Source organism: Quercus lobata, chromosome 2 (assembly GCF_001633185.2).
Source record: "Quercus lobata isolate SW786 chromosome 2, ValleyOak3.0 Primary Assembly, whole genome shotgun sequence".
NCBI classification, from domain to species: domain Eukaryota; kingdom Viridiplantae; phylum Streptophyta; class Magnoliopsida; order Fagales; family Fagaceae; genus Quercus; species Quercus lobata.
This window is the reverse complement of record NC_044905.1, coordinates 99,808,164-99,823,968: the sequence shown is the minus strand read 5'-3', so window position 1 is coordinate 99,823,968 and position 15,805 is coordinate 99,808,164. Positions and strand designations below refer to the sequence as shown.

Genomic DNA, 15,805 nt, shown 5'->3' with positions numbered 1-15,805 from the left:
AGTGAGAAAGGAGAAAGTCCCAAAACTCTCTTAGAAACAAGAATGAACCCACATCAGAGAACAAAAATACAAAGAATGATTAGAATCCACAAAATAAAAAGAAAATAATAAAGAAACCCCATTCAACCAAGAAACTAAATGCGGAATAGGCTATCAAAGATGGGGTAATATTAATAATTCTATATCAACATAAAAGGACTTGAGGTTATAACAATGCATGATCATATTATAAAATAAAATAAAAGAGATAAGACTTTCTGAGTCATTAAGAAATATTTCATTCGCTAGTAAATCCTTAATCTATATTAAATCACAAATACTATGTTGTTTCTCTTAAAATGAGTTAAGGTTTAATTTGTTATTTTTTGAAATCTCAAGGTTTTATTTATTACGTTTAAAATTATAAAGTTTAATTTGTAGCCCTTTAAAATCTCCAGAATTAATGTGTTACTTTTAAAATTATAAATTTTAATTTATTAAACCCTAAATTATAGGGTTTAAAAGGTAATTTTCTAGTCTGATTAGATACTTGGCGACTATCTTGCCATGGCATTACCAGCCTTATACTCCATAGAAAAGGCACATCTTTGAGAGTGAACAGGTCTGTCACCAAATTTGAACAGTTTTAAGAATAGCTTATTTACCTTTTTGCTAAAGATTTTTTTATTTATTGAAGTGTGCTAAAATTGTACTTTGAAAAAAATGAAAAAAAAAGAAGAAAAAAAAGAGAGAGATTTTAAAAAGCATTACATAAAAGCTACCTCGGCAGTGCCAGCCTAAACCAAAATGGGCATGCACATATAAGTAACTAAAGCCTTGAATTCTGAATAATTACATCCACTTCCGAGCTGCACTACCTAAAGGCTAAAGCCATTTCCAGTAAGGTATGGGGCATACTCGCACAGTCGCACTTCAAAGTTCAAACAATGTGAAACAGATGGCTACAATTTGCATGTTTAGCAGTGGTACACCATAAAACAACGATAACAAATACGTTGTGCAGGTAAGCCCCTAACAGCAAAATCGCTTAAAAACCTATCCATTCTTGAATATTTGGCCATTCCATCAATTTAAGTTAGCCAAGGTACAGAAATATCAAAATACATACATTTCATTCATGGGGAATAAAATATATACATGTGAAAACATGATCCAAAATAAGCTCACTACGTAATTACGTTAAACCCACATCACTGGTGTAGCATAACCGAGCTGAAATACGAGCATAGGAAGGCATCAGATGAACATGAGAGTATAACTCAGTCAAGAAAACTACAAGAACTAGCACTACATGAGACTATACACATGTTGATGTACAAGGCGGAAAGGTTATGGGGTGAACTAACAAACTACTGCAAATTTTTATCTCTTCAGAAAATACAAAAAAATTTGCGTTCTGTTTTGTGGGTTCAATACCGTGCTAGGAAGTACAGACATTTCATTTAGAGTGCCAAAACGATGTTATACTGGCCATTTTATGTTATAATTTTTTAGAAATTGTTTATGTTACTGTGTCGTACCCATGCCCGTACCCATACCTATGTCCATGTCCATGCTTCCTAGATACCGTGTCATGTTTCTCCACTTATCCTTCAGATCAACCTGAGAAAATAATACTCTACTTATATTTTGGGTATAAATACTTAGAAAGTAAAGTAAGACATTGCAAAAGAGTACAGTTACCTCTGTTCTTTCTTCAAAAATATCACGGTGGGAATTTAAGATGAGCTTCCAATTTCCTTTACCAAACCTTCAGCAGGAAACATGACAAAAAGAAAACGTGAGGATCAACATACTTTCTAGAGGAATTTAGAGTTTATATATAAATAAAAAAATCCTGTAATTTTCAAAAATATATTCTACTGATGTGGTTATTTTTGTTTTTTTAATCAGAACAAACACATACTTCTGCACACCAGTCCTTAAAGTGTCTTCCTCCAATAAACTCCATCTCTTGATTGTTCTCCTAACAAAATTTTTAACCTTATACTTCCTCAAAGGAGAAACAATCTTTCTCTTTGGGTTAGGTAGGTGAAGTCTATTTGCACGATCGGTCATTCCTTCTTGTGAGCCATCTATGGAATCATCCCACTGCAAGGACATACAAAAACTTTCAAAAAATGACACACTATTTTTTTTCTTTTCACCAAGGCAGGGAAAAAATGACACTCTATGTATTATGTAACAAAGGCTATGTGAGAAAGAAAGTGCAACTAGGCTTCAACTAGTTCAATAATTATCTATCATCATAAGGACATTAAGATGATCTCATGCTGATTATGTTGTAAAAAAAAATTAAAAAATTAAAATGAGTTCAGGAAAACACAAGTCAATGCAAGACTACTCTAAAAAATGACACTACGCATTATGTACATAAATGATTTAGACAAGAACATTATGTATCAACTATTAGAATGTAACAAAATATTTTATCCCCAGTTACCACAAGATTAGAAGAAAACAAACCAATAGATTGAAACAACAAAACACAAGCACAGGTACCTCATAAGTATGAGCAGTGCTATTCCGCTCCATTAAGCTTGGTCGAGTAGAATTGCTCTGAGGAATGCAGGACTGATTTCCACAACCAGAGTCAGTAGCTTGTGGCGTTATGCTTTTGTCAACGGATGGATTGAGTGCATTTATGTCTTTTCCACTCTGATTTTCTACAGAAGGTTCGTGTGTCTTATCTTTTTTCACCATGTCAGACATTACAGATTCAGCCAAACGTAATGCATCAGGGTGAGGGTCCTTCACCACTGCCTGTAACTCCAAAGAACTGGATTTTGCATCAGGGTGAGGGTCCTTCACCACTGCCTGTAACTCCAAAGAACTGGATTTAAGTGCCTCTTTTATCCTATTAACTTCAGGGGTAGGCAAGGAATCGTATTTGCTACATAATGCGTCCATGTCCTCTTCTTCAACAATCCTAACTCCGCCTTTAGAGCGTTTATGGCATGCACTGTGATTGCGTCTAGGAAGCACATTCCCCTTATGCATTTCTGAGTAAAATGAAAGGCAAACCCAAAAAAGTCAAAAGGGAAGAAAAAATCCGTAACTATATAAATGTGAAGCTCTAGAATGATATTAACAAGCTTTAGTAGTGACTAATCTGATCATGGAGCATGAAAGTAGAAGGATGACCATAATTACGTATATATTTGACCAATCATCAATTTGGAAAAGTTGATAGCTTTGACAGGTCTATATCTACTGGAGTGGCAATGTTGTTAAAGTTTTCAATTTTTTGAGTTATATGTGGGGTTTAGCAATTAACTGTCAGATGAAATGCCTCTCTGTGAGCTGTGTATTTTAATGCATGAGTTTTTGGCTTAGATTTTGACCATGTAATACTTGCTCAATTTGGCTTAATTTGATTGAGTTATTAGAAAATAGATAGCATTTTCAGAAAGAATGACTTCTGGCAGTTGCATTTTAATTGTCCATATAAGAAGTGTGAAAGGTGAGCTAGAGGCAGTGCAACCTAGAGTGCCTGCTACTCAAAGGGACCTTTAAAAACCTGAAACTTTAACTTTAAGAAGGTTATTGTTAGAAGTAATTAAACTGAACTTTAAACATGTATTGAAGTGTAAAAAGAAAGTTTGGCCTCCAATGTCGGCCACCTCCTAGTATACATTAAGATAGGAGACTCCATTTTTAAGGGCAATTTTGTTTCTTTAATTTGCAAGTATTTCTTCACTCTAAAATTGATGAGTATAGATGCTAATCTTTACTAATAACAAACTAAAGCAAGTTGCTACCATACGCTTTACTCTTCACTGCACGCCTCATTGTCGTTGTTGTCCTTTGATGGGTGTTCCTTAAACACCTTAGTCACCAATGCATTGCAACACATATATGCTATGACCAGTGTAAAGTTCATTTGGATTGCACAACCCAACTGAAATATAGGGGAATGTGAACAACATTTTCATTCTATTATGAGCATTGAGAATACAAAATTATTAATACAAAATTAGTCATAGTAAAGTTTGAAACTTTACCTTTCCCTGCCACAAGTTTATCCTCTTCATTCGCAGCCAACTCCGGAGCCCGGGCGGCCGCTACTTCAATAAAGGAAGGGCCCATGAGTGCCCAAGCCTCCCCTAAAAAAGCCCTAAGCTTTTGCAGAGCCTCGGCCCTTGCATTCAAATTCATCAACCTCTTTGCTGTTTTGGCATCCCAAAGCGCCGCCTCCAAATCGTTCTTCCACCGAGTCAACTCGGCGTTATCCCCAACCAACTCGCTCTTGTTCCCCGATTTCTCCAAATTACCGATTCTGCCCCTCCACACTCTCTTCACCGCCTCGAAGTACTTCCCATTGCTTCCCTCCAAAGCCAAGTACTTCACCGTGCACTCCACCGCCGCCGCCATATACGCCGCCTTTAGTGACTCTCCGATCTCCACACCGTCGTTTCGGTCCATCTCTTCGATCAGTTCCAGCGCCTGGAGCGTCGTCTCGGTGACCGTTGCGTCGGATATCTCGGACTGGATTGTGCGGAGGAGGACGGCCTTCTTGAACCGAGTGTCTTCGGCGGCGGCGGAGGAGAGCGGGAGGACTTGGAGGAGGTTCTTGATGACGTGGTCTTGCACCGCCGTGCTTCGCATTAGGAATTCGAAAATCCAACGGCAAGTGTCTGCGTCCATTATGATATGACCATGACCATGTTAATGATGATGATGATGATTCAAAGTGATGATTTTTGAGAGAATTTTGAAAGGTCAGGGCTTTGCTGCCATGGAAGTCTAACCGGTAAAGCTCGCTCTGTGACGTTTGAACTTTTTTTGAATTTAAACGGGAGATTAGTTGGGCTGGTTTGATTGACCAATAGTTACTGGGCTGCTTCTTTTTTTTTGCCCAATAGTATAATTCTAGAAAAAAAAAGTACAGGTTCTGATTTAATCAACCTCAGTATTACGAGAATCTGATCAAATATCTCGAAACTTGAGATTTATAAACTCAAGTTTTATTGGAACTCGAGTTTGTTAAAACTCGAGTTTCCAAAAAACATACTACATAATTGAATAAGTTTGACCATGTGTTATCTAGCGAACAAAAATTATGTTATATAGCAAATTTTTCCTTGGTTCTTGTATATCTTTTTGATTTATAAATATAGAATTCTACTCTTTTTAATCTAGAGTGTATATATACATGTGAAATTCGATTTGGATAATTGAACTCAACATTTGCCCCATCCTACGAATAGTTCTGGTATCTCTAATCACAATATTTCCTGTATTTTAATTTAAGGTCCCATTAACGAATACTCATAGAATAATTATTAATAAACTATTTTAGAAAAATTTTAACACCAATTTTATGAAAAATATGAAAAGACATAAAAAAAATTAGTTATTTTTTGCTTTTCCCATAAAAAAGTTATTAAAAATATATCCTAAACCAATGTCATTAGAACATCCATTAACTTTTACCTATAATAATTTATATAACACAAATTTGGTCACACAAAAAAATACATTTGAACTTTTAAGAGCTCAAGAATATGAAGCACGATGTCATTGGAATATAGATATGCTAGATGCCTCTAACTTCTGAACTATTTAGGCGATGGACTCATCAAACCCCAATTGGTGACAAAAGCTGAACAGGCTATCAAAGATTGTCTCCAACGAGAGCTGGAGGCGAGGAATGCCACATGTTGGAGGGCCAAACTGATGGATTGTGAGTTCAATACCCATTGGATTCTAGTTCAAATGTTGAACCCAGCCAAATCTTGCCTGTTTAGAAAACTGTAAAAACAAGTAATATATACAACTGCAGATGGTTTTTAAACAATAGACCAAGATAGTTAAACCATCTCCATGCGGCATAATTCCACAATAAGAGTCACCCACTCAATAAACAGATATTGGTATTTCAACAGTCACCATTAGCAGTTAACATTTTATCTGAAGGTTTTAGATTTTTTTTTTTTTTGGAAGGAGCCTGCACCTAGAGTGTAATAGGATTATAACTAAACAACCAGAATCACATGTCAAATGCCAAGAGTATAAACTAGTGATCAGTGTATTCTTTACTACCAGAATTTCAGTAATTCATTTAAGTTGTAAAGTTAATAAACAAACATAACAGTTTGAACATGAATCCACGTAGGTATTCAGTGCCAAAATTTAATTTCCATCCCCATCAATAGTCATCGCCTCTGGAAATGACCTCTTTGCAGGTTGGCCGGAGTAAGATGGTATGTTCAAACTGAGAGACATAACTGCCCTTAACATCACAGAGCGGAGGATAAGGCTGCCAAAAAAAAGGAGAAGAATTAAGAGAGTACTTGACAGCAATATCCATGAACTTGTAGAATATGGTGGCAATAAAAACTACATCACGATGTAGCTCAAGGACCTACTATATGAAGTAACAATCCTGTCATATTCTATCTAAGCCCTTCATAGTCTTTATATATTTTGGAATAAATATATTCTTTAACAAATTAAACTCACTTTTGAACTTTCAATTTTGAATATATCCATATATTTTGAGACAACCCAAAAAGAAAATGTTATCATCTATTGTGGGAAAGAGGGACCATATACAAATCAATTGGTGAGAAATACCTGAACAATGCCAGCATCACATAAATTCTTCAGTGCCATAAGGTATTTAGTCTCCCCTAGGCGGTCTAAATATCGTCTGCAGAAGGCCAATGTGGAGAAGTTCTTGTTGATTGTAGCTAACAGTTGTTTTGCCCTGGGCAACCTCAATGGTATATGACCTGCCTCAAAATTTTTCATGTAATGGCTGCACTCTAGATCTTCTCTGACATATCCTTTTCCTGAATATAACAAAATATTAATTGTACTTCAGGTCTCAATATACATTAACTGCAAACTATTTCTTGTCAGATTTGCATCACTGCAAAAACAATTACCAGTTGATGCAAAAGTTTCAATTGCGAAAAATTCGCCCTCTTCCATCTTCGTCTGCTCTCCTCCTTTCACAATAGGGACAGATTTCCCAGCATGGATCTGATAGCGCCCAATGCTATGTCCGTTCAAGTTTCGAATACTCTTTACTGCCAACAATAGCCAACGTCCACTTAATGTAAAAATATATCCACGTGACATTTTAGACATAAAAGATATCATACACTATATAATAACTGTTGCATCATACACAGTGTGTAAAATGGATACTCTCTCCATTTTACTTTATATATACTCTCTCCATATATATATATATATATATACACTTGCTACAAATGTCATACCTTGGTACACCTTTCCATTAATTTCAACCTCATATGATTCCATGACCTCTTGAATTGCAGCACCAATATCACAAAGTCGCACATCAATTCCAGCTTCCTACACAATTACAAGACTATCAGTAACATGGTACTATGCGGTTGGGGATTCATGACTTCCGGAATTGGTAAAAGCTGTAGCAGTGAGTATATACAATACAACCCAAAGAAAATTTCTTCATATGTTATTTCTGATGTCCAAAAAAGAATTAAAAAGATACAAAAATAGTAAATTAAAAAAATTTAGATGTAGCAAGAGACAGTGTCCATTAAAAGAAAAGACAGAAATCACAGAGGCAGAAAATAATACTTAAAGGTCTAAGTTTCTGGCCTACCAAGTGATCTTATTTGAAAGATATTGAAACAGAGAAGGATGAAAACAAGGGGGGACAGTGAAGAAAAGAAGTCCAATAGTTCTACCCCATTGATGTAGGTTGAAAAAGCGAGCACAATATCAAAATTATTTCAATTTCAACATTACCTCAAATTAATTGGTATTAAAGATATAATATTACTATACCATTTAAAAATTCACTGATCAAAGGATATAAAGTATATTAGAATATACATAATAAACTACAACAGTATTAACTTCCTCTCATCATTTATCAGTAGTTACGTCTTACATCTTATTATTATTTTGGGAAAATTACACTTTACCCCCCTAAACTATACCCTATGTTACACTTAGCACCCTAAACTATACGGATGCACACTTACCCCCCTAAACTATTACCCCTTGCACACTTTGCACCCCACTGTTAAGTTAGCTGTTAATTTGGATGGAATTTAAACTCATGTGCAAGTCATGTGACAGCTGCAAAGATGACATATAATTAAAAGACTAAATTACCCCTTTCAATCTCTTAAAACAACACAACTCTTCCTCTCAGTCTTAGTTCTCAGCATTCGCTCTCTCGTTCAGTTCCAGTTCTATCTTTCTCCTCTGTTTCTTTTTCTTATTTCATTTTAATTTGTTTTAAACAAGCACAAGCTCTCCTTTATATTGGGTTAATACATCTATTGATTTTCTACGATGGTGAAAGACTAATTTACATTGGGTTAATACATATACTGATTGATAACATGCTCTACCTTGATATACGAATACAATTGGCATTCTTTTATATATGTAGCCATGGGTTCCAGTAATGTTTGAAAATCTGTAAAATCCAAATTCAATTTCTGCTTAACATCAATACATTATATTCTTAATCCCTAACCTTTGTTATAAGAACACGGTTTAAGGAATCAAACTTGGACCTTTATGAAGCACTCAAAAATTAAAATGAAATAAGAAAAAGAAACAGAGGAGAAAGAAAGAACTGAAACTGAACTTGCTACACACAAACTAAAACTGAGGGAGAGACTGAGTTCAGCTTTTCAATTTGGGGTAATTTCAGTCTTGGGTTATTTGGGGCTGGGACTAGGACTGATGGAGTGTAGTGAGAGATTGAGAGGAAACGAGAGACCTGAGATGTTGAACGGAGGAAGAAGGCAAGGACTGAAGTTTACAGGCCAAAAAAAAAAAAAAATGAGTGCCATCTAGAGAGAACACATGAGAGGGAGATGTGTTGTTTTAACTTTTAAGAGATTCAAACGGGGTAATTTGGTCTTTTAATTATATGCCACCTTTGCAGATATCACATGACTTGCACATGAGTTTAAATTCCATCCAAATTAATGGCCAACTAAACAGTGGGGTTCAAAGTGTGCAACTAGTAATAGTTTAGGGGGCTAAGTGTGCATCCGCATAGTTTAGGGTGCTAAGTCTAACATAAGGTATAGTTTAGGGGGGTAAAGTGTAATTTTTCCTATTATTTTTTATATATAATAAATATTTCATGGAAGAAATGAAAAGAGTTTTACCCAATGACATGGGATGTATACAAGAATAAAAGCCAAAAAACAAGTACAACAACAATTACAACAAAGCCCTAGCCCCAAATTTTTTAGCACCAGCTATGGATTCTTGACTAATATGGATTCTTAACAAATTAATCAGTGCCAGCCACATGTATTCTAAAAATTAACATATCTAGAAATCAAGAAAACTCACGGGAAAATCTGGATTCAATAGTCTTTCCTCTCAGAAATCTACCTTTGGAATAAATGCTTTAATATCTTTACCATTGTCTCCCTTTCCTCAAATGTGAGCCTATTACTTTTTCTCCAAATAAACCACATCAAACACAGATAGCTTTCCAAGTTTCAATTCCCTCTTCCCACCCAACTGACCTATCCAACATGCCAAGTACTCTATCACCATTCGTAGAATCACCCATGTAATTCCCACTAAACAGAACACCAAGTTCCATGGCGCACAAGCTATTAGGCAATGTAAAATTAAATGATCCACATCTTATTAAGAATTTCTCCCAAAATAATTCAGATATTTTAGCTGTCACCATCAGCCTTCCTATTCCCATCTTAGAATCTTAACTCAAACTAACTTACATTGGTTCCATCTTATATCCTCGAGCAATCTTAGAAACATCTTTGTCAGCATCCTCCTCATCAGTAATGGAAGTACTACATGCCTCAACTTATTTTTGGGGGTAAGTATATTTCTTCCAACCTACTACATGGTGACTAAAATGAGCATCCATGTGTACTTTTTTCCATGGCCTATTTAAATGCCCTATTTAAAAGTCATGTAACTTGTTTAGATGACTTAATAAGTCATCTAAACAAAATACATGTGAACAAGGGCAGAGCCAAATATTTTTAGCTTAAGCAAACTATTATATTGATACACCAGTTAAGACAACCTCAAACTACATACATACCTTTTTTTGGTAAGTGACATAGACATACATACACATATACATATACAAGTATAAGGGTTAGTATTAGTGTGTAAAAATAATTTTCTAATATTAAAGCATGTCATAAATCATAAATATACTGTAAATAAAGTTATCAACTTCGATGTTATACACATACATACGCACAAACACAAGATCATTTATTAAAAGAACATAGCATCTTCCCACATTCTAATGAGTACAAAAGTTGTCCAGTTTGCTATAGACATGTACCCAAAAAAAAAAAAAAATCCATCAAAGGTATGCTTCCATGTATAATCTGTACATATATTATTTTAAAAAATTAACGTTGTTCACATGGATAGCCATTTCAACTGCCGCCAGTTTGGAGGAAAATTTTGTCAATCTATTATTAACTCCATCACTTCCATTAAGCCCACAGGCTCAGCACTAATGGTTTGATATATAATAATACCATACAACATGCTGTTCCCTAATGCAAGAGAATGTAAAATACTGGATTATAAATTTTGATGAAACATCACTTGTAATCACTCATTCAAGCACCCAAAAACATGTAGGACCATTGCTGATCCTAGTTAAAAGAGAATATGGTCAATTCTAAAAAATGTCCAAATTAAAAACCAAACTCTGCTAGACTTGATAAGTATAACTCTACAAATAAATTGAACAAACTTTTCAGAACAGACATTAGTTTAAAAAGTTATTCAAAGGTCACTTTTTTATTCAATTGTTGCTGTCGCCTTTTCACCCATTAATGCAGCAAACATAAAAAAGAATGATCCACACTGCTAATTTTCATTCCATAGGGATAACAAACATGATCATATGTAACCAAAGAGCAAGATTAACAAATCATTTGCCAAAGGGATTTATTGGGGACTGAACAGTACCTTGATACCTGTATTGGTTGCTTCACGAGAGGCTTCAAGTAGTGGATCAAACATTGGATTGAATGCCACTGTAAATGCACAGTCGACTATACACCCTGCATATCAAAGAACCCATGACTGATACAACAGCCAAGAAAAATAGTAGTATAATGCAGTAAAGATAGAAATATAGAATTCTACCAACACAATAGCCAAAATAGAAAATCAGAACAAGTTACAGATGGATGGCACAGAAGTGGGTAGTACCATCGATATGAGTTCCAAAATCCAACTTCATCACATCATCATACTGAAGCACAGTCTTATCTCCTGAATTTGGGGTCCAATGAGCAGCAACCCTGACAACAAAAAAGAGCTTAGACTACATAAATGGTTTTATGACATTATGATCAAACAAATAAAATTCTCTCAAATAACAGACTCAAAATGTTTACCAGTTCAGAGAGCACCCTGTAGGGAAAGCAATGCCAGCTTGCAGACCATTCTCTGATATTAGTTTACGGACTGTATTCTCCAAAGTCTCACACAGGTCAGTCATCAACATTCCAGGCTTCAGAATACTTTTGATGTATTTCCGAACCTAATTATAAGTAAACAAGCTTCAGTTGAATGCAATGTTTTAAAAACCAAACTGGTTACTGAACTGGATTGATGAGCAAGTCAATGGTCAACCGATTTGATTAAAAAATACATTTATAATTAAATAAATATTATACCATATATATATTGCTTACAACAAGTGAGGGTATTCAAACCCAGGTTCGAAGTAGGCAATCCCATTGAGCTGCAACGCTCTTAGTATACATATGATAATCTAAATCTTATATTTAGATTCAAAAAGTGAAAGACATACCGAGTGTTTGTTAAAAAAAATTATAAATCTGATTTGTTTTAAATTTTAAAAAGGAACCAATTTGATAAAATTGCACTAGTTTATTGGTTCATTGACCCGTTGAATGGGTAATCCAGCAGGTTTAATCCAATTCAACAAAAAGAGCATTAAAGAGGTGACAAATCAGACTGGAAATGAGCCCAGTTCATGGTTAAACCGGCTGTTTTGATCCAGTTTCTTAACCAGACTGAATGTCAAGAACAAAAGGTTCTCTAAGCTTTCCTACTCTCAACAGAATAAAGATACTTGTTTTCCTCACTTTGAGCAGTAACATATGTCAATATTAAAACAGATTGCAACCTGACGATGAACTTCAGCTGCTCGCCGAACGGAATTGTACATTGGTTTTTCGAGGCGCTCCAACTCCCTCTTCTCTTCAGATGTGGTCCTCCATAAGTTACTGATATACAAGCACAAATTTTAAATACCAAGATCTTCAGTTACTAAAAAGGTAAACCAATATGCATGAAGTAGCGGTTCCAATATATTGACTGGAACTTGGGACAATGATTGCACTAGTTAACAACCCCTTAACCGTACACATGTATGCATAGAATCCCTAAGATAAAAATTGCCACAAAAAAAAAAAAAAAGCCATATTCTGCCTTTTTATTTTTATGTAGGGAACCTTACTAAAGAAACATTTCTAAATAAGCGCATTTCGGACTCGCCTCTAGCCAATAAAACCTACAGGCAACTAACCCCACCCACTGGAACCAATTACCGGGTAATCTAGAGGCATTCACCCTGACAGGCTAAGCAGTTTATATGCCCATGCCTAGGAGCAATATTCTATTGGATAGAAATAGCCAACCCCAATTAAGTTGGGGTTAAGACTTAGTTGCAATGAGTTTGTAGAAATAACATATACTCACTCGTCTTTATATTGCTGAATCTCACCCTCAGGAAACTCGCCAGAAGGAAAAAGGTCAGTAACAGGAATGGACGGAGGATCAGTCTGCTCAGGTAGTTCTTTCTTTTTCCTGTGTAAAAGAAGAGAAATTATATACTACCAAGTGAAAATGTACTTCAACCAGAAAGAGAGAAATTAAGGCTAGAATAAGGTCCTCACTTGCTTTTATTTTTCTTCTTTTTTTTCTTTGTAACTTCTGTAAAGAAATGGTTTAAAAATGCAAGCAAGTGCACATATTAGCAAAAAATTGACAAACTTTAAGTACAAAATTTCTGAATGACCATACAAATAAAGTACATATAATTAATATTTTATATTTGATTAACTTACCAAGTCCCATCAAAAGGATACACAACAAATTATGCCCAGGAAAGAGAACTAGTTGCTTATCACAATTAAGATTCTTCATTCATAAGGAGAAGGGAGGAAAGAAAATATAAACAAAATGTACCCAATTTTTTTACTATTCCCTCTGCTTTTTTTTTTTTTGGATAAGTAAGAAGAAATTAATATTAATAAAAGAATAGCAAGAAAAATACAAAAATTTCACGGCAGTGAACAAAGAAAAATAAGGAACAAATAGACACAAGCAACCTCTAAGCTATTCTAATAGACGAAAGAAAATCCATAAGGGTAGAACAATCCGAGAGACCCCAACACCGAGACCAATCAAAGACGGTCCGTTGGCATAAATCTAATAACTGAACCACAGTTTTCTCCTCATCCTCAAAAGACCGCCAATTCTGTTTAGTCCAAATAGTCCACATTAAACAGCCTAGAACAAAATTCCAAATATCAGAACTATGCTTCCCAAGCCAATGATACCAACAAAAAAGTAAGTCCACAATTGAACCTAGCATGGCCCAATCGATCCCAAACAACCGAAGCATATACGTCCACAAAGAATGAGCTGTTGGACAAAAAAGTAACAAGTGATTCGCAGATTCCGCATTACAACAGCACATACAACAACAATTTGCCAAAGGGCGACCACGAAGCATAAGGTTATCCAAAGTTAGAATCTGACCATGAGCTGTTGTTCACATAAATAATGCCACCCTTTTAGGAACCTTAACTTTCCAAATGTCCTCTCCTTTTTCAAAATAATTTAATTATTCAAGGGTAATACTCCCTCCTCTCCCATGAATGGTTAATCCCACAATGAACTTTACCTGCAAAATCCACCGTGTTGCAAAAGGGTGGATTATTATTCTTGGACTACTCAATAGCTACTCCATATTGACTTTCATACATACATAAGCCATTTGTTACGACTTAACTGTTAATGTAAGCCCGCTTATTTCTTAGGTGCTACTTAATCAAACCTTATTCTTATCTCACAGTAATAAGCTATATACCAAATGCACATATAATATATAATGTAAAATATATTTTGGTTGGTAAGTAACGCATGCACCCAATAATACTTAACCCACAACCTCATCCTCCAGTTTAATCTTAAAAGGGAAGGAGATGCCATTTGAGCCAAAACTCAGTAACCCAAAGGTTAAAGCATTGATTGACTCAAAGACCAACTCTCTCATCCATATTAATTCTTAAGGTAACTCCACCATAGACCCAAAATCCTATCCATCCATTTTAAAATAAGTAGATTAGATTTATCTATGTCATCAATAATTCAAATAGATACAAAAAAGGTGATATAGTCAACATTTGTTCAAGCGTTTATGACATAGCAAAATCCAATCCACTCATTTCAAAATGGATAGATATGATCTTAAGAACTCCATGTTAGAGTTTCCCTAAGAACTCCAGAGGACCCTAATCCGTCTAACTGGTAACCAATAACCCTAATGACACAACATCATTCACAACTGCTGAGGTAGCAGATTGTAATTCCTATAAAATAAAAGTGATATCAGCGGTAGTCCCACGCGAAAATTATTATGCACTAAGTGTGGTTCTACTATTCTAGGACCACAAACTACTTCACAACTCTTTTGTCATAACTCGGACAGGACAGATTCTAAGTGGTTGCCTATCACTTATACATAAACCCACTATTTTTTCTTCACTACTCACAATCTGCCTCATCAAAGTTGTGGCAAAGAAGTGTAATAGTTTGAGATTCTGGATTTTTTTTTTTTTTTTTGGCACTTATCACAACCTGCCACCCCCAACAAAAACAAAAAGTTAAGAAATTTGTTATGGGTTTTTGAAGCTTTGATTGAAAAGGTATACTCTAGTTATGTATCTGTAGCTATGACCTATATATGCCAATATCAATACAAACAAACAAAAAAACCAAATAAAAAATCAATCTTTAGAAACCCATTAGACTAATTTGAAAAGAAAAGCATCACCTTTATTGCTCTCATCTTCATCTTTGTCCAATGTTGAAGAAGGTTCAGACGAGGTCTCTTCCTCATTTCCATTCACAGCTTCCGAAGTATTCCCATTCTCTTCTTCAACAGGAACAACAACTTCCGTGCTCAACTTCACCTCCTCCGCCGCCATAATAAAAAACCTGAAACACATTCAATCCAAAGATACCAAATTTCAATTTAACACAAATAAATAACAATAATCATTGAAATTATTAAAAACCCAAAAGCTTTAATAGAATGAGAAAATTGAGAATTGGAACCCTAGGATTAATAGTGGAAAAAGACAAATTGAACCTATTGGGGTTTGGTGTTTGGGTCTTGTAGTAAAGATCGAGTTTTGAGTGATCTGTCTGTCAAAGATGGCGGATATGGAAGATATATAGATGGGCTTCCATGTAATTGTTTGGAAAAGGTGAGGGTGTTTCGGAACATTCACACAACTTAATATGTAAGTTCTATAAAAAAATTAAAAAATAAAAAAAAATTAATATGTAAGTTTTTTCTTTTTCTTTTCACTTTTTTTAGATTTTTTTTTTTTTTAATGGTTTGACGGGTTAATTAACTTTTTTTTCTTTTTCTTTTTGATCATAGGATATAATTTTAATTACTATCATTCACTTTATAATAATTGTTAACATCGATTGGTTTTTTAGTGTTAGTGAGATTTGAACTTTGAACCTCAAATCTCTTATTTGATGATAA

The 15,805-nt window shown here is 34.9% G+C and overlaps 2 protein-coding genes across 2 annotated transcripts; both read right to left on the bottom strand.

The window, feature by feature from the left end:
* Positions 1-811: 811 nt before the first annotated feature.
* Positions 812-4,879, bottom strand: LOC115977518. The gene is made up of 5 exons (XM_031099405.1): positions 4,005-4,879; positions 2,503-3,002; positions 1,907-2,091; positions 1,684-1,750; positions 812-1,602 (listed from the first exon to the last, which is right to left on the bottom strand). Exons 1-5 carry the CDS (start codon positions 4,645-4,647, stop codon positions 1,507-1,509), a joined length of 1,491 nt encoding a protein of 496 aa, XP_030955265.1. The 5' UTR covers positions 4,648-4,879; the 3' UTR covers positions 812-1,506.
* Positions 4,880-5,894: 1,015 nt separating this feature from the next.
* Positions 5,895-15,499, bottom strand: LOC115977517 (methionine aminopeptidase 2B). Its single transcript, XM_031099404.1, has 12 exons — positions 15,398-15,499; positions 15,080-15,243; positions 12,915-12,951; positions 12,718-12,825; positions 12,143-12,242; positions 11,385-11,530; positions 11,197-11,288; positions 10,951-11,045; positions 7,233-7,329; positions 6,894-7,037; positions 6,580-6,797; positions 5,895-6,262 (listed from the first exon to the last, which is right to left on the bottom strand). Exons 2-12 carry the CDS (start codon positions 15,231-15,233, stop codon positions 6,152-6,154), a joined length of 1,302 nt encoding a protein of 433 aa, XP_030955264.1. The 5' UTR covers positions 15,234-15,243; positions 15,398-15,499; the 3' UTR covers positions 5,895-6,151.
* Positions 15,500-15,805: the final 306 nt, after the last annotated feature.